At 43.6% G+C, this 26,545-nt stretch overlaps 1 protein-coding gene across 2 annotated transcripts in view; it reads right to left on the bottom strand.

The window, feature by feature from the left end:
• The window catches only part of GGACT (gamma-glutamylamine cyclotransferase), a 355,212-nt gene that overhangs the window by 326,392 nt on the left and 2,275 nt on the right, over nucleotides 1-26,545 (bottom strand). Inside the window, exon 2 of one of the 2 annotated variants that reach the window (XM_069205066.1) lies at nucleotides 5,148-9,835. The exons of the other annotated variant lie outside the window; for it this stretch is intronic. Coding sequence (XP_069061167.1) covers nucleotides 5,413-6,729 — 1,317 coding nt within the window. The 5' untranslated portion in view covers nucleotides 6,730-9,835 and the 3' untranslated portion in view covers nucleotides 5,148-5,412. Of the gene's footprint in view, nucleotides 1-5,147; nucleotides 9,836-26,545 lie in introns of those variants that run through there. 2 annotated transcript variants of the gene reach the window in all.

Genomic DNA, 26,545 nt, shown 5'->3' with positions numbered 1-26,545 from the left:
ACACAGCTAGAGCTCCGGGCAATAAGCCTCGAAAGAGACAACATAATAAACCCAAGTGAGAAACTGATGCAACAACTCCTAATCCGAGAGGAAATACGGGGTCAATGCCTGGAAGCTGCGAAACATATATGGAGGGCCAGTACTGGGAGGATCTACGGTTGGGGGGACAAAACCGGGAAAATTTTATATTGGCTGATCTCCCGTAATCAGGCCTCCAAGATCGTCCCCGAAATTTATGACAGGGATGGGATCCTAGTTACAGGACACCCGAAATCGCGAATGCTTTTGCTAATTATTATCACACGCTATACGAAGCATCTACACAAATAGATCTACATCAAGCCCGTCAACTACTTGATGAGATCCCTCTCCCGCAGTTACCTACGGTAGAAACACAGCTCTTAGAAGAACCCATTAAAGCAGAAGAAATTGGGACAGAGATCTCAACATTAAATGCCGGCAAGGTGCCTGGTCCCGATGGGGTTCCGCCCAGAATATTATAAAGCATTTAGAGAAGACCTGACCCCACATCTAATGCGCCTTTTCGCAGAAGTAGAAAAAGGCAATCCCTTCCTCCAGAACTAGACACTGCCACGATCGTAGTGCTCCCCAAAACCCAGTCCCCTTCGCCACACTGCGCAGAATACAGACCAATATCATTGATTAATACAGAAATTAAGTTTTTCGCCTCTATCCTTGCCACTCGAATCAAAAGGGTCCTGCCGCAGCTAATCCATCCTGATCAATGTGGGTTTATGCCAATCCGCAGTACACAACACTGTATCCGCCGGCTACATGTAGCCCTGGCGGAGAGACGCCGCCTACCCCGAAGCCTGGCCCTCTTGCTTATAGATTTCGAAAAGGCTTTCTATTCAGTTGACTGGGGATTCCTTCTTCTGGTGCTCCGACGGCAGGCATAGGAAAACAATTCTGCCGCCTGATTAAAGCGTTATACACCAACCCTACGGCCTGTGTACAGGTTAACGGGACCCTATCCCACATGTTCGACGTCCGCAGAGATACACAACAGGAATGTCCCCTCTTTTGTTTACCCTGGCCATTGAACCTCTGGCTCAGATGGTCACGACAGACTCATTATACCGAGGATGGAACTGGGGCCCCTCCCATGAAGACAGGATAGCTCTATATGAGGACGATGTTCTGCTATATATGGAGGAACCTAGTATAACTGGTCCAAGGAGCCTCTGCCTTCTACGGAAATATGAAAAAATCTCAGGTCTCAGGATGAACCCCACCAAATCAATTCTGATCCCGCTCACGAACACGCGTGATTGCTTTGATTGGCAAAATACAATACCCATACGCAGACTAAGTTTTAAGTACCTAGGTATCTGGGTAACCCTTCTGCCTGAATTAACATGGGCTAAAAATCTATCTCCTCTGCTAACACGAATCAAAACGGACTTGCAGAGATGGCAAACCCTGCCAATAAACGTGATGGGGCGGGTGGCCTTATACAAAATGATGATCTTACCAAGACTCCTATACATATTTCAAAACGTTCCCATCCCCATCCCTCACTCCTGGTTCAAAAACCTTGAAAGCATCACAGGAAGATTTTTATTGCGGGGCAATAGGCATCAAGCAGCGATACAACACTGCCGGAGAGGAATGTACGACGGAGGTTTGGGTGCGTCGGACCCTTATCTATACTACTTGGCTACCCAATTGATAGTGATTCATGACTGGTTTAACGGGGGCTGGGAAGACCCGACGTACAAGACAAAACTGACACTCCTAGGTTTTCCACGGGTTCTTGATATACTATACGGATCATCGCTTCCCCGTGACATGGAAGAAACAACCATGGTGGTCTTCCTAGCGTGGCGAGCCGCACTACGCTACACTTACTGGAATACCGTTATCTCTCTCCAGACTCCGTTATGGAGAGGGAGATGGCTATGTGTCTCGGCTACGCTGGAGGGATTCGCAAATAGGCATTTCCCTGGTTGGAGATATATGGAAGGGGAGGGCCATGAAATTGTTTCAGGACCTACAAGCAGAGTTTCAATTAAATTAGGCACAGTTCTTTAGATACCTCCAGCTAAGACACGCACTGAGAGTCCACTTACCCACCACAGGCCCCATACCGGACTTTAACCCACTGGAAGCCAAAATACTCATGGGAAGTATGGAGGGGAAAGGCATCTCTCAACTTTACAAAACACTAATTAACAATGCCCCTGATAACTTAGCCATCTTCAGGACTAAATGGGAATCATGGGTTGGACCCCTAGAAGAAGCGGAATGGAGGGAAGTCCTGATGGCACCCAGGATACTGGCGATATCAGCTAGGTTCCGCATGATACAATTCTATTATTTATATGGGGTGTGTCTGACACCATCCAAACTACTCAAAATGGGAGCCTGCCCATCCGCCAAATGCCCAAAAGGCCCGAGTGAGCCAGCAGATTTCTTCCATATGGTATGGACCTGTCAAATAATACAGAAATACTGGGAAGGGGTGGTCCGAGATATAGGAAGAGCCTTAGGACAAGAAATACAAAAATCAGCGAAGCTAATCCTACTGGGGGTTATGGAGGAAATGGGAGGAACACGTGCTAAACAAGCGCTTACATCCACGCGCTATTAGTCGGCAAGAGGGATATTGACGCAACTTGGACTTCCTCAGAGGGCCCATCGATCCAGAAATGGAGAAAGGGGGTGGACTGGTGTGCAAACCAGGAGAAACTGGTATTCGAGTCTAGAGGATGCCCACAAAAATTTGAAAAGATATGGGGAGGATGGCTAGAATCACTGACATAAACCAGACAAGTTATATAATAAATAATGATGTATGGGGACATAAAATGTTGTGAGATCTGCTAGCCCCACAACCAAAATATTATTGATTGTTAACACTGATACTAAAACGCAAATGGAACTTCATAAATTACATGTGTCCTTTGTTTTGTGCTTTAACCTTTTATGTATATTTCTGAAAATAACAATAAAAATTGTTTATCAAAAAAATATTGATGTCCCATCTCCGCTTCGTTTCTAGGCTCTGCCTGATAAGTTTTACGTATATGGGAACGCAAACGTCCTGTTGTTGGATAGTTGCAAGCAGATTAGGTTTCCCCTCTCATCCTTCACGGTATGGTGTGTTTCCTATCTGATCATCTGAGTCCGCTTTGTCTCTCCCCCACCCTCCCACCTCCCATCACCCCCTGCCCTAAGTTAATTCCCATAAACAGAGGAGAGTGGTCGGATATATAACTAGCTAGTTAAGTACGTTCCAGTGTGTTCTGCACAATTGCCACAGACACAAAGCAATAGTCTACTCTACTATAGGTCCCACTAGCTGGGATATTACAGGAGTATGCCATTTCCTGGGGGTTACTTTGCCTCCAGACGTCCACCAAACCTAATCCCAACAATGTGTCCCGCAGGGCCCCGGTTACTGCCAGTCTAGGTGGATTGCAGGCCAGGGCACCATTCAGGACACATCTGTAGTCCGCTGCCAGCAGCAGGTCGGCAGTCAGGTACTCAGTCGCCGAAGTGGTCAATCTACCGTAAAGCTGTCAGCAATCAGAATTCGGTGGATAAACACTTAATAGGGAAACATCCCTGCCTTCCAGTGATCCAAACAAACCACTTACCCGCCCCCGCCACATCACTTTTGTGGCCCTTATAACTGAATGGGACCCCAGGGCCACCCAGATCAAGGCACCCCTTACAAATCCTGAATCAGAGGTGGAGTATAGGCAACTCCTTCATCTCTTTCGTAGCAACTGCATACAGTTCCCTCAAACATGCATCTATTGCAGGAAGGCAATCAAAACGTTGTTGCACTTAATGTAGGCATAGGCCCTCTGTCGTTTTACCACCCTCCCCAACCCTCTGACATTCCATGTCAATATTTTTATGGTGGTCATCACCCAGTGTGTCTCTGTCACCTGTCTTCTTACTGTTGATTCTTGTGCATTCCCCCACCCTCCCTAATATTGTAAGGCACAGCATGAGCAAAGGGGCAGTCGCAATCAAGCAGTCCAGAATTCCCTCAACAAAAAATGTAAAACTGTGCTGAATGCTCCCCAGTTCACCCCATCCCAGGGGCAGTACATGCAACAATTCATCCCTGCAACGGATAGGTTGGGGAAACTCATCCACCGCACCATCCCCTACCTCAATAACAGGAAACTCTCTCCCAATTAGTGATTGTGCTTAGCAAGTGGTTCACAGTCCAGTGGCTCTCGAGACCCTCACCCCTGGCTACAGGACTCACTTACACTCCTACTGGCCGAGCAGTAATTTCTTAATTGGTCATTATTAATTTAAAACAGGGCCTACATGTCAATACCATTCCACACCTTCTTACCAGTGAATGCAGGCACGACAGGACTGGTGTTTCAAATATTTCCACACCGGGCACCCCACAGTACCCCACCTTGACCTTCCAGAGTACTTTTAAAATGCGGCCCCAGGGATTAAGAAAGTCTGGTTTCCGTGCTATCACTGCCTGATCCAGGGTTCCCAGTGTCTTGTGAATGAGTCCCAAGTATCTAGCAACATCTTCGTATCTGTAAGGGTACTATAAGGGCAGATGATGATATGCCCCATCAGTCTTGAGAAATTCTGACTTGCTGATGGTGTGGACTGTCCTCTCAGTCTTGCCAACTGTCCCACCACGTACGGACGGGTCTGTCAAGGCGGGACATCTCCCCCAGGAGTGGCCCTCTCCAGTGTGTCCAGCCAGTCACTTAACTATTCTGGCAGGTAAAAGAACAGGGATTTCCCTTTGTGCAGTATACGCAACTTAAAGAGGAACATCAGACATTATTTCAGACCGTGGTTTCAGAGCCTCTTTTTGTCAGATAGTTCTTGCACAGGTGTTGCACTTTCTTTAGTGTAGGCTGGGAAGATGGAGCTGTTACTGCCCTTGAACTGAGGCTTCCCCTTTAAATGGGCATATTGTAAGATATGATCCCAGTCTCAGAAATTAAACATGCGGACTATGATGGCCCTGGGTATGGCCCCTGGTCCCAGCAAGGGGTGGGGGAGCAACGCCCTGTGTGCTCGTTTTATGTTAAAGAATTTTAATAGTCTTTTGGAACACAGGACATTCACAATCCAGTTCTCCCAGAGCAGCTCTGTTGATTGTTATAATGATGATGACACGGCTGTTTAAGATCCTCTTTTGCTTTATTTAAACTTCATGTACACTACACCTCCAGCAGAGCTCCTTCCCTAAGCTCCTTTTCTTCTCTTCTCCTCTAATCTTCCCACATTCCATATATGACCTCATAGAACATAAACATTCTACCCCACTACCCAGGTTCACAAGACATCTTCACACATCTTTCCCCTTACAATCTTGAATAAAAATGGAAATAATAAATTACCTTAACACATATACTTCTATACTATACTAATCACATGATATTTGCATCAATGATTAATCTTACATATATTTCCCAAACTCCACATCAACCCATTTTCTAGGACCACTACATTATGTTTGGTTTCTTTTACCTTATGAGGAATTGAATACTTACTTTCCCCTTTTTGAACAATACTTCCCTTCTTTATGACAACCCAATCACCCACACGTATGTGGCATTGTTTGACACCCATTCTCCTATTATAATACAGAGCAGTTTCTCTTTGCTTCTTTTCAACTCTCTTCTTTACAAGTTCACGATCCACTGTCACCCTTTTTCTTTCCCTTAACCAAATGGGACACTCTTTCACTCCAGGTTCTCTGCCTTTCAGAGACACAAATGGTGACACCCTTGTTACCGAATGAGGAGTCGTCCTGTGCGCACATATCATCTTTTTTAACTGACGCATCCACGGAAGATGATTGGCTTGCGACAACTGAATATTTTCCATCACTATGCGATTCACCCTCTCCACTAAGCCATTAGCCTGCGGACGAAACAAGGCAATCCTTTCATGAGTTATTCCCATCCTAGCCAAGTAGTCAGTCATTTCTTTGGAAACAAATTGCACCCCATTAACCGACACAATCGTCTTAGGCATACCTTCCTCTACAAAGGCTTCTTCAAAGAATTCAATAACACTCAATGTAGTCACCTGCCCTACAGCTTTGATCAAAAACCTCTCAGAGTGATAATCCACCAATACTATTATGTACTTACTCCTCTCACCAAGTCTAATGATTGGACCAATAAAATCTATAGCCAATTTCTCCCAAGGTTTGCTAGGAAACGGCACTGTCCTCAGAGGAGGCTGCCGCACAACTTTAGTCTTATCACTATTTGCACACGCCATACAATTACTTACAATCTCCTCTACCTCTCGATCCATACCTGGCCACCAAAAGAATTGTCTTACTTTCCTCTTCATCATCACTCTACCCAAATGGCCTTCATGGACAATGCTAATTATGTGGTTACGAACTCCAACTGGCGGAATTAACTGTTCTCTCCTCATCAACTTGCCACCTTGTAAACTCAATTGATCTCTAACTCTAAAATAACTAGAAAACCCATCATTCAATCCATCCTCTACCTTCCGTCCACGCACAACTCTTTTCTCCATTTCTTCCATGATTAAATCTTCTCTTCTAGCAAGCTCCCATTCCTTCACACTAACCGCTACACTTCCCAAAACTTCTCCTATCTCTTGCACTATAGTATCTTCCTCCTCTCTTTCTTCCATTTCCACTGGCATCCTTGACAAACAATCCGCCACCACATTATTTTTACCACGTAAGAATTCAATTTGAAATTTATAATCCATTACTGTTAACCACCTCGAGATACGTAGAGTGACACTTCCTTACAAACCCCAACCACCCTAAAAAATATACATCAAGGGTTTGTGATCTGTTCTCAACTTAAAAGGTATACCCCACATGCAGAACTTAAAATGATTTATCCCCCAGCAACATGCCAAGGCTTCTCTCTCAATGACTGAATATGACATTTCTGCACCTTGCAACCTCCTAGAAGCAAATCCTACTACATGCTCCACCCCGTCCTTAACCTGTGTTAGAATTGCACCAATGCCCACCTTATTAGCATCAGTAATAATATAAGTTTTCGCCGTCACATCAAAATGTCTTACGTGGGTGCATGCGCAATACATCTTTTTATGTTGCTAAAAGCACACTCACACTGTTCATCCCACACATATTCTACACTTTTCTTCATTAGTCTCCTCAAAGGTTCCACTACCTCAGAAAAGTTCTTTACAAACTTCAAACAATATTCTGGAAGACCAAGAAATTATTTCAGCTCTTCCTTAATACATGGTACCAGAGCATTTTCAACTGCAGTTACTATACTTTTTTTCGGTTTAATTCTGTCACCACTCACAACATGCCCCAAATATGTTACCTCACGTTGTCTAATTTTGACACTTCTCCATTTTTATAGTCAAACTATGCTCCTCCATTCTAGTCATCACTTCTTCAAACAATAAGTCATGCTCCATTTCTTTCCTTCCTACAATTATTATATCATCTTGAAAACACAGCACACATTTCATATCTCCAAAAATGTTCGTCATCACTCTCTGGAAAACAGAGGACGCCGAGGTTAGACCAAAAGGCATCCTTCTATAACAGAACGCCCCCAACGGCGTAACAAAAGATGTTAAGTGGCTGGAATGCTCATGTAGCTCAACTTGATGATACGCGGATGGCATATCCAGGACACTAAATACCTCACCTTTCCCTTCCATTGTTAGCATTTCAGAAATATTAGGAAGTGGTTGTCTATCAACCCATATGTTTTTATTTAAGTCCCTAAGGTCAATGCATAAACAAATTTTTCCTCCATCCTTCGGCGCCACTACAATTGGTGCTAACCACTCAGAAGCTTCAATAATACCCTCTTCCAATAATTTACCTAAATCTTGTTTCAGCGGATCCCTCATCATATATGGAATTTTGCAAACTTTGTGAACCACAGGCTTAGCAATGTTCTTTAATATAATCTTATGCGAAAAACCCTTCAATAAACCTAACTTAGGGGAAAATACCTTAGGATATTTTTCAAACAAATCATGTTGAAGTACATTGTTAACTTCCTCGTTCATTTCAGTTAACATCCCTGGTTCCTTTGCATTAGGGTTTAAAATTATGCCCATGTCCTTTTGATGACACCACCCTAGTAAGTCTGTCCCATATTCAGTAATATACACCCTTCCATAAACAGTTCTATCTTTGAAAGTAATTGCCATCCATTTCATTCCCAAAATTTCTATTCATTTTGCTGCATAACCTACAGCTTTTATGTCTGGTTCATCAAGTTAGAAATATTGTGCACTTGGCCATTTCGATCGATACGTTACCCTAGATATGAGTGTGAACAAACTTCCTGAATCTATCAGTACATTGACAGACACATCGTTCAGAACCAGTTGGGCATGCGTTTTTTTCAATTTGTCAGTACTTTTCAACTCTTATTTGCAAATCACCAACTGTTGAACAATCCGGACATTGAACACCAGACGTCATGCCCACAGATTCTCCTTCTACCACCAGGATCACATAAATCTTGAGTTTCTTGATCAACTACTTGAATTTTCTAACTATCCCCATCTCTGATTTGAGCCTGCACCCCTTAGCAAAATGCCCTCTATTTCCACAGCTTCTAAATAATGCATTCCGTGCTGCACACATTTTACTAGATGCAATGTGTCCCGGAGCTCCACACCGATAGCATTTACTTTCTCTCCAATCACATTTTCTCTACCCCCTTCCCCCGGTTTGTCACTTTTAATTTTTCCTCCTTCTACACTCGGTACACTCCTTTTATCCCTCATATTTTTGTTCAAGTCAGACTTATTTTTTTATCTCTTCAACGGTACAGTATTTCACATCTTGCAATGGCTTATCAAATTCCTGCAGCCACATGGCTGCGTGTTCCATTCTTTTGGCAATCTGTATGGCTTCCAAGGATGGATCCTCCATCAACAATTTTTCTCTTATTTTTTTATCATAAGAGCATCTCACAATTTGATCCCTTACCAATGAGTCAGTCAATTGTTCAAAACAGCAAAATAGTGCCAGCCCTCTTAGTGCTGCCACAAACGATGCAACATCCTCATCAACCCTTTGCATTCTTGAACAAAATTTGTGGCGCTCCAAAACTAAATTTGTTTTAGGCATAAATTGAATGTCCAAGATTTGTATAGACATATCGAACACATTCATTGGTTGACCATCACTCATTCCCAAAGACACTTCAGGCAGATCTTCATAAATTCTCCTCCCTTCAACCCCCACATGATGCAAAGAATAGCCTGCTTTCTGAATGGACTATATCGATCACCCCAATTGCCAGAATATTAGTCAAAAAGATCTTCTTCCATTGTTTCCATGGTATAGGAGGTTCACCACTGGCCTCTTCTAAGGCTCCCACTGAAGGTATCGTGCACGACCTCTGTCATAGCTGCAAGTGTGTGTGTGGGGGGGGGGGGTCTCACGGTCTCCCAATCCAATCAGGTCAACATAGTTTCCTCAAGGAGGGGGGGGGGAATCCGTTCTTTTTTTGTGCCATGTTTAGAGCCTCTGATCATGTTTCACTGGCCTCGCTTTCTGGGAGCGTCCACCTTCAAGTCTCACCACTCACCAGCTGCACAGTTGCCATATTCCCTGGGCCTTCACTGTGTGCTAGAATACTCTTAGCTGAAGCTTTGCATTTGTCATTGCCTCTTGGAGGGAGTGGGGTTCCTTAGGTTCTCTCAATTCAATCAGGTCAACATATTTTCCTCAAAGGGGGGGGGGCACCATTCTGTTTTGTGTGCCATTCTCAGTCTCTCTGGTCTTGTTTTATAGGCCTCTTATCAGCATCATCAATTTCCTTTATTCGGTACAAAAAATACCATAAAAGACATCCTATAAATAAATAAAACATACAGATTTCTTAATCATATAATTACTAAAAGCGTTATTAATACATGTTTCGAATTCCATAAGCAGCATATATAAAATTTAACACAGCCTGAATTATATCCACGTTTCCCAGATTGTGTATATAAAAATAAGCAAGCTGATTAGTTCTAATACTTTTAGATAAAAATATCGGACGTAAAAACCTTTTTCTAGGAACAGCATAGAGAGTGCAAAAGAGCATAAAGTGCAATGTACTCTGAGTCGTCTTACCATCACAACAACATGGGGGAAGATTCTTGAACCAAGTTCCACGTACTGGAAATGCTACCAAATAATGTAATGTATTTAAGCGTAACCTCGTAAGTATGAACCTTTGTCGCTCAAGATTAATGGTAGTCAGATATAACTTTGGATGCATTAACTGTGTCTGATTCCTCACCAATGTTCGTTTTGTGCCCGGGGTTGACTCCATGTCCTGGCTTTTCTGCCAATATATGTCTATTACCTTTTTAACATCCCGTTTTGTTAGAATGTCCGGTTTAAGAAAAAATTATCCTAATCCTAAAGATAGTAAGGAGGAGCGGACATATCTAAGCCAAGGTATATCCAAAGATCGTGATAAAAGGAGGCAGTCCTAAATCACCTTTCTACATAAGGAGGCTTCTGGCTTAGTCCAAATTTTTAACCATAATAGGATGGGTTGTAGCTTTATGTAACTAGATATACATCTCAAGCCTACTTCCTTGTGGTAGAACATTACTGATGTTGATTGGGGGACTGCTAATAGCCTTCTTAAAAACGTATTTTCTGCAATCTGGAGGCTCAAGCAATCTGCATGTCCCCAAACCCCGGCACCAAATGTCACAATAGAAAGACATTTGGTGGAAAAAACAGTCATAATTTCTTTTACAGGTTTATGTTGCAGTCTTTTCGCAAACCTAAAAACTGCTTCTATGGCTTTTTGAAATTGTACTGTACATATATATTTACTAAAAAATTCCAAATAAAATCTACATCGATGGGGGGACCCCAGATACGTAAAGTGTGGAACCTTAAGTATTTCATGCCCATCTAAGGCAAATTTTTTAGTTTTTGCTAACTTGGGCCCAGACTTCATCCCAAACGAATTAGATCTATTACTTTTGAGCCCAAGGTTCCCCATAAATGTGTTAAAAGTATTCAATAAAATCTGGAGGCCATTAGCTGAAATTAGTACAGCGTCGTCCGCATACTAAAATACAGGAATTGGAGAATTTTTTATGACTGGAGAGTCCTTCCCCGATTCACAGAGAAATTTCTCTTACCCATTTATATATAAGAGAAAAAGAAAAGGGTCCAGCAAGCAGCCCTGCCTAACCCCCTTTAATGAGGAGAACTTCTCTGTTAAACCACCCTCCTGGGAATAGCGGACCCGAGCCACTGTGCAGGCGTTGAGTCTACTAAGTAGAATGATTATGTCTTTGTCCACACCCATATTCAACATGACCATCCACAATTTTTGTCTGTTAACTGTATTAAAGGCGCAGGACAGATCCATAAATGCTAGATGTATGCACCCCCTTTTAACTTTAGTATATTTTTTAACTATAAGGGTCAAATTGAGAGTTTGTTCTACTGTGCCCACGCCAGGCCGAAAGCCAAATTGGACTTCTGAGAGAGAGTGAGAATCAGTCGCCCAATTTTCCAACTTATTTAGGATCACTCTGCCTAAAATTTTAACCGAGCTGTCCAGTAAAGAAATAGGTCGATAGCATAAAGGATCTGCCCTGTCCACCTTCTTAAAGATCTGGACGATAATCGCCTCTCTCCAAGTATCAACTAGCGGGCCTGTCACAACAGATCTCAAAATGTTAGTGAGCAATGGCCCCCAAAAATCTGGAAGCGCTTTGTATAAATCAGCAGGGATTTTATCTGGGCCAGGAGCCTTCTCAGGGGGGCAATCTTGGATAGCTTGTATTACGTCATCCACACTTATGGTATTGCTGAAAGCCACACTAAACTGAGCGTTTCCTCTTATCTTCAGACAATTCGACTTTTCTGGTTGAATGTTAGGCTCTGTTGCAAAGGTTTTTGTGAAATAATCCACCCAAATTTGGGCTGGGATGACAGTATCCATAGGCGTCTCATGCTTATCATTCAGCAATGGAGAATTAACCACACGCCAGAACGCAGTTGTATCTTTGGTTCTGCTTGCTTCCATCAGTTCCTCCCAAGCAGACTCACTTAATTCAGCTTTCCTCTTGGCAAGTACTTCCTTATAATTTTTCCTAGCAACTTTCACTGCTTGACGATCTTGGGGAAATGCGTTAGTTGTTTTCTTTAAATTATTTAAAGATATGGTACATGCGTGATTAAACCATCTCGGGCCATCTGCTTTATTACTACCTGAGGACTGTAATTTCTCAGCCATATACTTTATCTAAGAGGAGAATGCGCAGACGGTTTCATGGGGAGACCTATCTTCACTCAAAGTTATCATGACGTCTGACCATTTATTTGACATCAGATCTTTAAAAAAGCTATTACTTTCTATTTTTCCCCATTTGATTTTGAGGCCTTTTTGGGCTGAAAACTTCATGTCAGAGTGTCAATTCTCTCTTCTCAAATCACTCTTCAAGTCTAAACTTATTTCAATAGATAAAGGGTTATGATCGCTAATACAGGTTGGAGTCACCCTAAATTGCCCAACAGAGAGAGGATAATTCTCTAGAATAGATAATAAAATCAATAATAGTGTGAGCGTCTCCTCTTATAAACGTTGGTACCCCTCTAATAACTGGTATGGGGAAGAGTAGGGAATTAGCTGTTATCAGAGAGTTAAGTGCATTCCCATATGGAGAATGTTTAAAGTGCAGAATGGGACTGTCATTTCCGTCCAAAAGACCACAACAGTCCAGATACTCTGGCTCACACAAATGAGCGTTGAAGTCGCCGACCCAAATTATTCTTAAGTCCTTTTTACTAATATTTGTTGCCTTATATATTGTTGTCTCTAAGCTACCAACTACACTAGTGTCTAAGTTATCAAAGGTGTTATTATAATAGTAAATCATTAAAATATCAAATGGCTCTGGTAATTTTACAAATAAAGCCAGAAAAAAGGGGATGTGCACACAATGCGCGCATCCACCCCCCTAGCCTTCACTGATACAAAGGTGGCCAGGCCTCCCTTGGCCCTGCCCACAGAAGTCTTAGTTGCGGGTACGCTATGTGTGGTGTAACCATTAATATGCGGGGGCTCTACAAGCCAGGTCTTCTGGCAACAAATAAAAAAGTTTTCCGTCACTATTTCTAACCAATCGGGGTTTCCTATTTTTGTTTTTAGGCCTGCCACATTCCAAGAAATGATCCCCGAGGTTGTCAAACCTTGTATGTCATATATGTCGGAGGCTTCCTTGGGCAGCAAGAGAGACTGATGCAATATATTTGTCTCAGAGGGGCCTTGCAAAAGGGGCCCAGTTTCTGGTAGTCAATCTATTATTGGCCTCTCTCTCTCTGGGGGCCTCCATCTTCAACCCTCACCACTCACTGGCTGCACAGTCGTCGTATTCCCTGGGCCTTCACTGTGTGCTAGATTGCTCTTCGCTGAAGCTCTACATCTTTCATGGCCTCTCAGAGGGCTGGGGTGCCTCACAGTATGCCACATGTCCAGAACAGCTCTATGCCTACAACTGACTTGGTGTCAGCCCATCACCACTTGCATTTGGGACATTGTCCCGCTCCACACAGCTGCATTTCAGTTCCTTTGGGCATCCGCACTACACCTTCTGCCTATTTGGCTGTGGGGCCTCCCTCTGGCTTTGGGGAACTCAGACTCCTGCTCCAGTTTTGTGCACGGACCAGGTCGCCGCAATGCTGACCCCAGGCTCGGCCGCACCAACTCTTTACTCTTCTATGTCGCTGTGATCTGCGTGGAGCCGACACGCTATCCACTCTCTCCTTGGGCTCACATAGGCCTCAGCACCTCTATCTAGATGTGTTGGCGCAAAGTGGCTTGGCAAAAGTTGGTCTCACCTTTGGAAACCACTGGTTATCGGCAGACAGGGTTAAACCTTTTTTACAAATTGCCAAATATTTATAATAAGTGATAATTTAGTTATATTTACTTATATTTTGTTTAACGCTTGTGTGTAGCTCATATAATTACATAACCATTTAGCATCAAATGAACCAATATGGTGGAAAGTGGATTTGTTTGCTGAAGATCACAAAGATCACAAAATCTGTGCAAGCTGAGCAGCCAAGAAACATTTGTTTTGATTTGGTATGTGCAAAAATGTAGTTGTGAGTCTCAAAACTGGTGCTTCTAAATTGATGTTATTATGTCTTTTGCAAGAACCACGTATGGCACTTTCTGTTCGATTGTTAAAGTAATAGGTGCTTTCAACGCTTTCACTAGACTGCATCACTTTCCTAATTAATTCTGGTCTGTTGTGTGATCTCTTCCTGTCCAGAGGCAATAGATCCTTAGGTGACCGCTATACTCACTCACATTTGCCAGCCGAGAACAATGTGAAGCTTTCTGTGAGATGGAAAGTCAAATGGTAAAAGCGCCATTGTTCATCATATGTGCTTTTTGAGTAGGTAGGATGATGTTAATGACAGTACTGCCATGAAGTACTCCATACTAATGAAACATGGCACCACGACTAGCAAGAGGTGTGCTTCTTTGCTGGAGGGGTGCACCCAACCAATCTCAGACATCGTTGTAAAAAGGCCTGCAAACGCCTTGGTCACGAACCTACGCAAGCAATGATCACTCGTAAACACGAGGGCAGCGCTCAAATGTAACCTCGGACAAACCAACGAGTGCTATCTTTGTGCAAAATAAAATACCTTGTGAAATGGCTTAATTCATAAGTAGGGGTTCTGTGGCCCATCTGCACATTACTCGATAGCGACACAGTTTAGATGTCATTGCAAACCAAGAAAAAGCACAGACCAAGTGTTTGCTGCGCTTCTAACATAGTTTATAGAGGATAACTACTAAAAAGTGTATTTTCAAGTATGCGCCTCTAACATCGTTTATAGAGGATACCTTCTAGAAAGTGTATTTTCAAGTAGTGGATTCCAAGTGATGAGCGTGCAAGGACAGCGTAAGTGCAATGCTGTTAAGAATTCTTTTTTCAGAAACCTATAATAAAGGCCCTATGTCCCCTCTTGCAACCACTTATCTGTGCTAATCGCATTTCACTTTACCATAGAGAAAGAAACAAGACATCAACCGAAGCAGCCACGAGAGGTGCAATGTACGATGTTTTAGACAACCTGTGACTGTGTAAAGCCAGGGTCAGGTCATGACTAGGGTTGCCATCAGACCGGTTTTCTACCTGCACCACTGGTATTGTGTGTTGTCTCAGTGGATACAAAGTTAAGTGAAATCACCTAAAGTTAGTATTTTTTAGCCCTATCTGTACATGCTTCAAACAGCAAATAGAAATAGAAAGTACTTTTAAACGTGTTCTAGAGCTGCATTAATGATCCATGAATAATAACTAAAGTAAACAAAGACAAAAATAGTAATTTACCAATGAATACATACAATTTACATTCCTATTCAGGATCACGCCACTTTTAAAACAACTAATGACCAGTGTTTTTCACTTGGAAAGGAGACAACCTTAATCATGGTGGATGGGTGAACTGTGTAGTGTTGAGGCTTGGGATGCCACAACACGGGTCTTAACGCGACACGCGTTAAATATCACTCACGCGACACTGTTGATTTTAATTGTAGTGTCGGCGTGGTCAGAGAGGGCAGGCTCCGCCTTGGTTGCTGCAGTATGGATCCGACTGGCAGCATGGCGCATGTCCCTACTCTCCGGCCACGCCTTTCTTTATTTATAGCTACAGGACGGAGGCCACGGAGCAAACCAACAATTACATACACAGTAGGGGGAATCCACCCGGAAACATCTGGGGATTCCCACATCAACAGACACCAAGGAAACTTCACCCCACACTCCAGGGAAGTGTCGGCTGGTCGGTTGCATCACTGACCAGCGACACTAAATTCCTCCCCAAAATACAAAAACCAAAAAAACCACCACAACAAAACCCCACACACAGTTCACTAGTCACACAGGTGGTCACGCAGCCGAAGAGAAGGGCGAGGATTACTGCGCAAGTTGTATCGTGTGGATTCCGAACGACGAGACATCACATCAGGAATCACATTACCCGGCACTGGATCAACCCGGACAGGAACTGGGCCATTCTCAGGCTGATCAACCGAATGGGACGGTGAACTATCCTCACACGGTTCTGGAAACAACGGACCTACATCATCGGCGTCACGGACATCGCTTCCAACGGCACCTCCAGGACAATAAAATCTTTTGAACAAAGATATGTTTCGGGTCACAGTCTCACTCCCACGCCAGGCTACAACAGCCGATCCATTTCGTTGCACAATTGTCCAAGAGACAGCACTAAATGGCGTGCAAAACTTGCTCCCCGGCAATGTCTGTTTTAGCAATACTTGATCACCAACTTGCAGGTCAGAGGGAATGGCCCGGCGACTACAGCTTGCCCTCTGGTTCGATACCTTCCTCTTCTCCTGAGCCAAGTCACTGGACACAGCGGGAGGAATCCAAGAAGAATGGTGAGGAATAGCATCCATCAACGCTCTCCTAAACGCAAGGTGAGTCGGAGCTCTGTTGGTGGTGGAATGTGGTGTTTGCCGGTAATTCCTCTGGAATTAAAATATAGCATATTTAACGGCCTGACCACCCGCTACAGCAATTCGAATAACTTTATTCAGAGTCCTCATAAATCTCTCGACCTCACCGTTAGCTTGAGGCCATCGTGGAGTAATACGACAGTGACGCGTGCCAGTGACGTTAAGATACTCCGCCAATTCTTTACTTTGGAAAGGAGGCCCATTGTCGGTCTTTATCTCAGATATAAGACCATGGGTGGCCATTGCCTTCTCTAACCCAGAAATCTCGACATCAGCTGTAAGGGAAGGAAGTATCTCCACTTCAGGATATTTTGAGAAATCATCGATCAGGAGCATAGTATGACGACCATCAGGTAACCTTCCAAAATCCAAACTAGCCGACACCCAAGGGCCAGCCGGGGCCGGTTCAGTCTGGATCGGATTAGGTCTGCTCGGCTCACCCGTGACCTGACACCACCTGCAGGATCTCGCTAGACTCTCCACTTGTTGTCCATAAGAGGAAACCACACTTTCGGCCATAAACGGCTCTTCGTCTTGACCATCCCCTGGTGACCGTTGTGCGCCAACTCCACCGCTCTGAGAGTGAGCGAAGAAGGAATGACCAAACGATTTCCCCTCAACAGGCATCCCTCGTCATCATTGGTTAGCTCATCCCTCACATTGTACAGACTCCCGATAATGCGTTGGGAGTCTGAAGTTAACAGAGGCAGTTGTCCTTTAAGGCGGTGCCACTGGTTATCTTGCATTGCCATCATAACCTTCTGTAGGCACTCATCCCTTTTGGTGGCTTGCACAATTTCACTCATAGACATTGGTATTGGCCGGGACCTGTCCGTGACTTTCGTACATATTTCTCAGTCTCTTGCGCCTCTTCCATCTCCACAGCGGACGCTGCTCGGGGATGTCTTGACAAATAGTCAGCAGGATTTTCGGATCCTGGTCGGTATTCTAACTGGCACCTATAGTCTTGTAACTGTAACATCCACTTCTCAATCCTTGGAGGTGGATTGGAAGCAGTACCATTGAAAAGAGGAAGCAACGACTTGTGATCTGTAGTTACGACAAAAGGTCGGCCATATACATAAATATGGAAGTGCTTGCAACCCCGATGCACTGCAATCGCTTCCTTTTCTATCTGCAAATAACGCTGTTCAGTTTCAGTAAGCGATCGGCTGGCATATGCCACAGGGGGCCACATTCCTTCTGCACATTCCTGCAGTAGAACAGCCCCTAATCCTTTTGGCCCAGCATCAACAGCAATTTTGGTGCGTCGTTTTGGGTCGAAATACTTCAAAATGGTATCACTGGATAGTGCATCTTTGATCATATCAAACGCTGACTGCTCCGGGACTCCCCACCTCCATGGCTCAGAAGCTTTGGTGAGGTTCCGCAGAGGCTGCGTGAGGTTAGTCAAATCTTTAATGAAACGACCACAATAGTTCACCATTCCTAGGAAACTCCGGACCTCAGTGACATTGGTGGGTGGGGGCGCATTTTTAATGTCACTAACTTTGGCCGGATCTGGAGTTACCCCGCTTGACAAAAACGAGTAACCAAAAAACTGTATCTTATCCTTTAAAAATTCACATTTTTCACGATGAAGTGTGAGGCCCGACTCCTGAATACGTTGAAGAACTTTCTGTAATCGGGAATGGTGTTCTGCAATGGTGGGCGCATGTACCAAAATGCCGTCACTGACATTGATCGTTCCAGGCAACCCAATCAGCAGCTCCTGAATTACATTTTGGAACACCTCTGCGGCACTGGATACCCCAAAACTCAATCTTTTATACCTCCGGAGCCCAACATGTGTAGAGAAAGTCATAATGTACCGTGAGTCTTTGGCCAATACCAGCTGGTGGTATCCAGATCTGAGATCCAGTTTCGAGAACCATTGCGATTCGTTGAGTTCCCCCAGGATATCATCAATCATCGGCGTTAGATGTCTTTCCCTCCTTATGGCAACATTAGGGAGGCGCATATCCACACAAATTCTCACTTCGCCAGGCTGTTTGGGTTTCCTTGCCCCCACGATGGGGGAGACCCATGGAGTGGGTCCAGACACCTTCTCAATGATTCCTGCTCGTTCCAAGTTCTCCAGTTCTCTCTCCACTTTGGGTCGAAGGTGGAACGCCACTCGCCTGTGACGAAGAGCTACTGGTTGCACCGTGGGATCAATGTGGAGCTGGATTTCTCGGCCTCGGAGACATCCAATTCCATTGAAAACCCCTTCATATCGGGCCACCAGTTCCGCTACGGATTCTTGATGAATGCTGAACGCGAATGTCACAATCGCCAGCTCTTCTGCAGCTTTTCAGCCCAACAGCATTCCCGTTCCTCCTTCAGTCACATAGACCTTCGCTAAGGTTGACTGTGACCCATGGGTGAGACTGGTTTGGAACATGCCTCTTAACGCCAACGGGGTACTTTGCCCATACGCATACACTTTGATGTTTGTCTTGGTTAATGCTGGAGGTGGCACCATCCGACCGTATTCTTCTACAGCCAAAAGATTTATGGAGGCTCCTGTGTCCACTACAGCAACAATCTTGTGTTCGCCCATCACTATTTGGCACTTTGGAAGTGGTGCTTGTTGAGGGTTAGAAGGTTTTACAGCAAATAGGGAGTGGACCACATGAACCATCGTCTCATCATCATCCATGTCACTCCCTCGCTCCGATTTTTCTGGAGGAGCTTCTTCCAGTGCAACATTGACAGACGCACTTGCAGCTCCCTTCGATCGGCACACCTTTGCGAAATGATTCATCTTGCCACAGCTAGAACATACTTTTCCTTTTGCTGGGCACTCAGATGATCTATGCGGTATCACCCCACAATACCCGCACTGCCTTGTTCGTGCTTTATTCAGTCTTTGCCTTGGCCTGTTCACGGGCGTTGTGACTACATTGACCACTTCTTCCTTTATGGGTCGCTGTAAGGCAGCCTCCATGTGCGAGGCTCTGGCTCGCGACAGTTGTTTCGTGCGCCAAAACTGCAAAATATCTGGCAAAGACTTTCCAGATTCCTTCAGGATGCGTTCTCGAAGTCTTAAAGATGCACACCCTTGAATTAACTGCCCTCTTACCTCTTCCGTTTCATCATTGGATCTGCACGTGCTCGCCAACTCTCTCAACCTTAGGTGGAATGCATCTAGCGACTCTTCCATTTGTTGCCTCGCTTGTCTAAATATGAACCTTTCATAGTCCGTGTTGACCATAGGTTCAAAATGCCTGTTAAGCGCCGCTATGAGCGTAGGATGTGTTTTGGGTTTGTTCTCCACCAGGTTTTTTGATATCTTATATATGTCTTTTCCTCCTATGTGGATAAGCAAAGCACGCTTCTGGTCATCTTCTACCTTGGTGGCCTCAAAGAATAGGAGTACTCTTTCCACTTTGGAGCCTGGGCAGACGGTGCTCCCTCTACAATGAATGGTTCTACCGGAGGTATTACGGACATTGTGGCTAGTTGGGCTGAAGAGCTGCAGTGGGCTTAATCCTACCGTGCAGGTGACAGGGGGATTTATGCAGTATTACGTGGTGAGCACAGTTGTGTTCTGATGTGCCTCCAACACTCCTCTTTTCTTTTAATTAATTGTTTCTTCTTCTTTTTTTTTTTTAAATAAGTCCTTATCAGGGCTTAGAGGGGGCCCACTGGCTTGTGGTTGAAGATGTTGTGAACTTGTTCCACCAAGACGAGTAAAGCCGGCACGAGCACCGTGTCCTACACGGCCGCTGCTCTGTCCACTGATATGAGGAACTCAAACAAATAGAACCAGCACGAGCACTGCGTGGTATGCGGCCGCCGTTCTATTTTTGTATTTTGGGGGGGGGGGGGGCTGTGCAAACCGCCGCACGAGCACCGCATTATACACACGGTCGCTGCGGGGCACAGCCAGGGGCGAGGGTCCGTACACCCTCGTCGCCAATTTGTAGTGTTGAGGCTTGGGATGCCTCAACACGGGTCTTAACGCGACACGCGTTAAATATCACTCACGTGACACCGTTGATTTTAATTGTAGTGTCGGCGTGGTCGGAGAGGGCCGGCTCCGCCTTGGTTGCTGCAGTACGGATCCGACTGGCAGCATGACGCGTGTCCCTACTCTCCGGCCACGCCTTTCTTTATTTATAGCTCCGGGCCAGAGGCCACGGAGCAAACCAACAATTACATACACAGTAGGGGGAATCCACCCGGAAACATCCGGGGATTCCCACATCAACAGACACAATGGAAACTTCCCCCCACACTCCAGGGAAGTGTCGGCTGGTCGGTTGCATCACTGACCAGCGACACTACAAACTGCACTGCTGTGTCTTTTTACAATGTGAAAACGTGTAACATGCAACATTCAATGAGAATTAAGTGGCCCAATGAGTGTGTGTTTAGAACTAGTGCACAAATAAACATGCTTTCATCCATTTATTGTGTAGTGCAAAAGTTATATCCTGTGTTATTGTCATAGGACATTCAAAGCAATGCAATGCAATAAATAACACGGGGCAGAGAGGGGCATATTTTATGAGAGATGCAGAGAGACACTGCACTGATCATTGCTGATACGTTTTCCAACAGAGAAACACAGGCCCCATTCTGGGTTAACATTGTCCCAAGAAACAAATGGAAAAAGTCACTACGGCATGGAGGTGGTAGGACAATCTGGGCAAGGGGAATCCCACGAGGCGTATAGAGCGGGGCCATCGCCTCTCAGAGCCTGCAGACATTTATTGTGAGTAAAGTGTAATTAGGTTGTGAGGTCTCAAGCAAAACCATTTCTAACAACTTGTGACTGTGGAAGTGGCAAGCAAAACGGACAGGTAGGTGCAATCACACAGGCGAGGAAGGCAGGAGGAATATGGAGGCTGCAAGGAGTACACAAGACAGCCAGTTGAGAAAACAAGCCATCAGGCACCAAAGCAAACGTTCTTTGTCATAATGAAAAAGCAGGAAAAAATCTCAAAACAAAAGCAGTGCACTAAGCAACACTTTTAAAAAATATACAGTTACTTTCAGGATGTTTTAGAGCTTTAATAAAAAGAAAAATAAACCAGTGACATGCTGACTGTGTAAGAAACATAAGCAAGATATGCTCACAAACACTTCCTAAAACAAAAGAAAATCTTGGTGCCCACAAAAAAAGAAGTGGAAGATCACAAGTAATTGGGCCAAGCTCCCTGGGAGGGACCACCCCAAGAAAGGGTGGGATATCCAACAGACGATTACCATATAAAAGCTAGCATTTCAAACTGACATTCAGCACAACAAATAAAAAGCAACGGGCTGGCTGTAAGCCCACTAACTGTAAACAAAAAGTCCCAAAGTAACAGAGCATGTGCTGTCTATGCGAGACCTAAGAAGGAGCCTTCTATAAACATACACACTTAACTTAAACCTTGATTGGAAGTTGTTTTTTAAATTCCGATCTATGAGTGTTTGTGTGTCTGTGAGTAATTAACAGGTGGTAATACTGTCATCTAAATAGTACTCACTTATTCAATTTCAGGAGGATTAGAAGATGTATTGGGAATCAGACTCGTTTCTTGCCATTCACAAATCAAATTCAAGTGTGTTAACCCACTAAGTTCAATGTTCTGAGATCTGCATATGTGTGCAACCTCAAACTAGCATTTTGCAGCGTCCTGAATACACAGTGAAAACGTGCCTTTGTGCCACGCTCCAGCATGAGTGTCTTTCTGAAGATCACATTACAAATATTTAATTCATTCACTGTCACTTCACAGAAGAAATTGTCAAAAGGAGTTGTCTTAAAATAGCTTTGCAAAAACTGGTTCTTATGAGATTTTCTAATTAAATATGTAGAAGCTGTCCTTAGTTGTCATATCACTACTTTTCCTTTTTAAAGATCTGTCAGTAACCTATAAATATTGTCAAATCCACTGAAACATGTTTTTAATTATATAGGGTATGCCATGTATTTTTAACTGTTTTCTTGCATTGGCTCAATGGGTAGCTCCACACCGCTGTCTGAAGTGTTAGCCTGTCTCCATTGGTTGCATGTTAGCAAATATCCCTCCAAATATCAGATATAGTGGCACCACTGCTGCCAATTGTAATCACCATTTTAAGTTAAACTGCGTTGAGTGTGAAGGAGGTACACAGCTTTTGAAATACTGACATCACCAAACTAAGGAAGAGAAAACACTGCATTTAGAGGTGAAGAAAAAGTAGGTGTATGAGTGAAAGAGAGAGCATGATGAAGTGACGGCACATTGCAGACCTTTAGAGGATAACCAGGTTTATTTGAAGTCAGAAGTACAAGGAACAGGTCCGTTGAGGGAAGATGCACAGGATCAACTGACTCCAGGAGATTCACGTACTAGAACGTGGAATCTTCCTAGGTCAGCATCCAAGAGCATTCCATAAAAGAAGCAGAACACACTACATATCCCCCTTCTTTTCCCACAACAAGAAAATAAAAACAACAAAAATAAATTACTACACATAAAACATGAAAATCAACGATATATATCCTAACACGCAGAAAAGTTAGAAATGTGTCCTAACACGTAATCTTTTAACCAACCAGGAGGTGTCACCTTCCTTTTCCCTTCTACAGACTCACACTGCTGCACACCATCAGATAAACACAAATCCCCATTCTCAGAGTCAGCTACAGAGTCACTCGTAGAGTCACTTGTCACACCTTCCTCCTCACTCAAAACACAATCATCAAGAATATGTGAAGACGCATCATGAACATTAACCTCATCCTCCAACCATTCTGCATTTTCCTTTTCACACCTCTTATTGTTAATATGAACACTGCCACATCCAAATTCCTGTCCATTCCTAAGTAAAACAATGCGCTTAAGATTCCACACCCTACCATCACTCAGTTTTACAGCATTATGTAAAACCTCCATAACTCGCTCAGGATTAAAATACTGGCTCTCACCCTTCCTTACCTTATTAGGTTTCTTAACTCTAACCCATTCTCCAACCTTGATTACCACTGACTTGACGTGATGGAGCTTGTCGTAATAAGACTTTGACTTCTCTCAAGACTTATCTAAATTATCTCTTACTTCCTCCAAAGACCAGAGTTGAATACCAGTCTTAACCAACCAAGTCGGGTTATGTTTGCTTCTCTGACTTCTACCCCTCATAACAATGAAAGGGCTGAGTCCAGTAGTAACATTCTCCGTAATTCTATAAGCCCACACTGCTTTAAAAATGGCGATGTGCCAATCTTCTCCACCATTCATCGCACCCTGAATTATACCTTTAATAACTCTGTTGAACCTTTCTACTGCGCCATTGCCACTGGGATTGTACAATGAAGTGGTCTTATGCTCAATCCCCACTCTTCTAAAATACCTTTTAGCAGCATCTGACATAAACTGTACACCATTATCACTTAATAATTTAGAAGGAATACCTTCAGCAAGGAAAACCTTATCCATAAACTCTAACACACTGGTAGTATCTGCTCTTTCCAAAATACCAATTTCAGGCCATTTAGAGAACAAATCAATCATAACAATTACAAACTCTTGAGAGCTACCCACCGGACCAAAGAGATCAATAGCAACATAGTCCCATGGTTACTTAGGTACGAACGTTTGCTGCATAGGTGGTCTAAGGGTACACAAACTCTTGTCAGCGGAGGAACACACACGGCAAATTCTGACAAATCTTTCCACTGATTTGTCCACCCCAGGCCACCAAAACAACTCCTTCACTACAGACTTAGTTCTGACGACGCCAAAATGGCCCTCATGACACAACTCTAAAATTGCTTCTCTAATACCCAGTGTGGGAATTATTTTATCACCTCTCCAAAGAACATTGTTCACAACAGAGAGTTCATTTCTAACTTCCCAAAAACTTCTACATAATTCAGACATCTGATCCTTCTTGGGCCATCCTTCTAAAACGTATTTAAAAACGGACAGTAAATCGGTGTCTACTTCCATTTCCTTCCTCCAACTATCTTCACTAAGAGCAGGACTACCTGAATCTTATACGAGAGCCACACTCCACTCACACCACGGGTCATCAACACACCTTTCCAGCAAATTAGGCAATCTGGAAAGGCAATCCGCCATTACATTACTCTTGCCAGGTACATACACAATACGATAAATGTAATCCTTTAAACGCATGGATAACCTTGATATCCTAGCTGAAGCTAGTACACTTCCTTCACTTGTAAGCAGTTTAATTAAAGGTTTGTGGTTGCACCGAATAGTTACGTCTTTTCCCCACACAAATGCTCGGAAATGCTCCAAAGCCCAAGCACAGGCTAAGGCTTCCTTCTCTATAACCGAATACTTCTCTTCTGATGGGGACAGTGATCTGGAAGCAAAAAGTATGATCCTTTCCTTACCATTACTATCCCTTTGAGACAAGACAGCACCTAGACCCTTATTACTAGCATCAGTGGTAACAAAGGTATCTAATTTTGGGTCAAAACTTTCCAAACAGGCTGCTTTTCTCAAATCCCTTTTCACGTTCTCAAATTCTTTATTGCATGCATCACTCCACGTGAATGGAGAGGTTTTTTTGAGTAACCCTCTTAAGTTATAAACCTTGCTGGCAAAATTCGGAATAAATTTGGCACAAAACTCTGCCATGCCCAAAAATGATCTAACCTCATCCTTAGATATAGGAGGTGACACCCCCACTATAGCATCCACCAAGGATGCCTTAGGTTTAACACCCTCACCACTTATCTCATGACCCAAATATTCCACACTCCTTTTCGCAAACTTGCACTTACTCAATTCCACAGTTAATCCTTTATCACCTAACACTTCCAATACGTGTTCCAACCGCTCATCATGCATACTCTTATCTTTCCCGAAGATTAATATGTCATCTTGAAAGCACATAACTCCTTTGATTTTCCCAAAAAGTTTGTGCATTAGACGTTGAAAAACTGCTGCAGCAGACGCAAGACCGAAGAGCATCCTCTTATATTGAAAGCATCCAAAGGGTGTAATGAAGGCGGTCAGGTTTTTGGAATCTTCAGATAAGGGAATCTGATGATACGCGGATGACAGATCAATAGTAGAAAACCAGCACGCTCCTTCCAGACTAGAAACCATTTCCGTAATCTTGGGTAAAGGGAACCGATCAATTAGAATGTTATTATTTAAGTATCTTAAGTCCACACTTAAGCGGATTTTCCCATTGATGCGCCGAGCTATTACTACAGGCGAAATCCATTCTGAGCTTTCAATTGGTTCTATCACATCCATTAATACCAATTTATCTAGCTCTTTTGAAACTTCTTCTCTGATCATAATCGGCACAGTTCTGACTTTATGAATTTTAGGTACAGCCACCTTCTTTAAAATGATTTTGTGCTCAAAACCAGAAAGTTTCCCCAACCCTTTACTAAAAACCTTGGGAAATAAAGTTTCTATCTTGGAGGTCAAAGAATCTTCATCATCCACCATTAAGACCTTTTCTTTGCCGTTAGGATCCAGGATCATTTGCAACTGTCCTTGGTCCTTCCATCCCAGAACTGACGGCCCTTTTTTAGCCACATATAGTTTTCCACTAGTGCTCCTGTTCCTAAATGAAAACGTTAACCATCTAAAACCTAACAGTTCAATCTTTTCTCCTGTGTAACTTTCCGGTTGAATGTCTGGAGGAGCAAGCTGATTGCCAATTTTTTCCACGAAAGTTTTGTTCCACACACCTTCATTTACAATTGTGAAAGGTGAGCCTGAGTCAGCATACATTGTAATTGGTACTCCACCAATATACATATTGCAAACGGGTTTATCCTTGGTGTTTGCCTCCATTATATTGAGAATGATATTCTTATCCTCACCAATTCCTCTAGGTTTTTCTTCCATAACCTCCTTAACAACGTTATCACTCTCATATATACATTTAACTATTTTCTTTTTAGTTTTACAAACTTTAGCAAAATGGCCCACAATTCCACATTTGTTGCACTTCACCTTCAAAGCCGGGCACAATTTGGAGTGAGCTAAGTGATCCTTCTTATCACATCTGTAACATCTTCTTTCAGGTTCCCCACTCTGCAAGCGCTTGTGATT

This window comes from Pleurodeles waltl, chromosome 8, assembly GCF_031143425.1.
Source record: "Pleurodeles waltl isolate 20211129_DDA chromosome 8, aPleWal1.hap1.20221129, whole genome shotgun sequence".
NCBI classification, from domain to species: domain Eukaryota; kingdom Metazoa; phylum Chordata; class Amphibia; order Caudata; family Salamandridae; genus Pleurodeles; species Pleurodeles waltl.
Note: the sequence above shows the minus strand (reverse complement) of the source record. Positions and strands in the feature narration are given on the sequence as shown.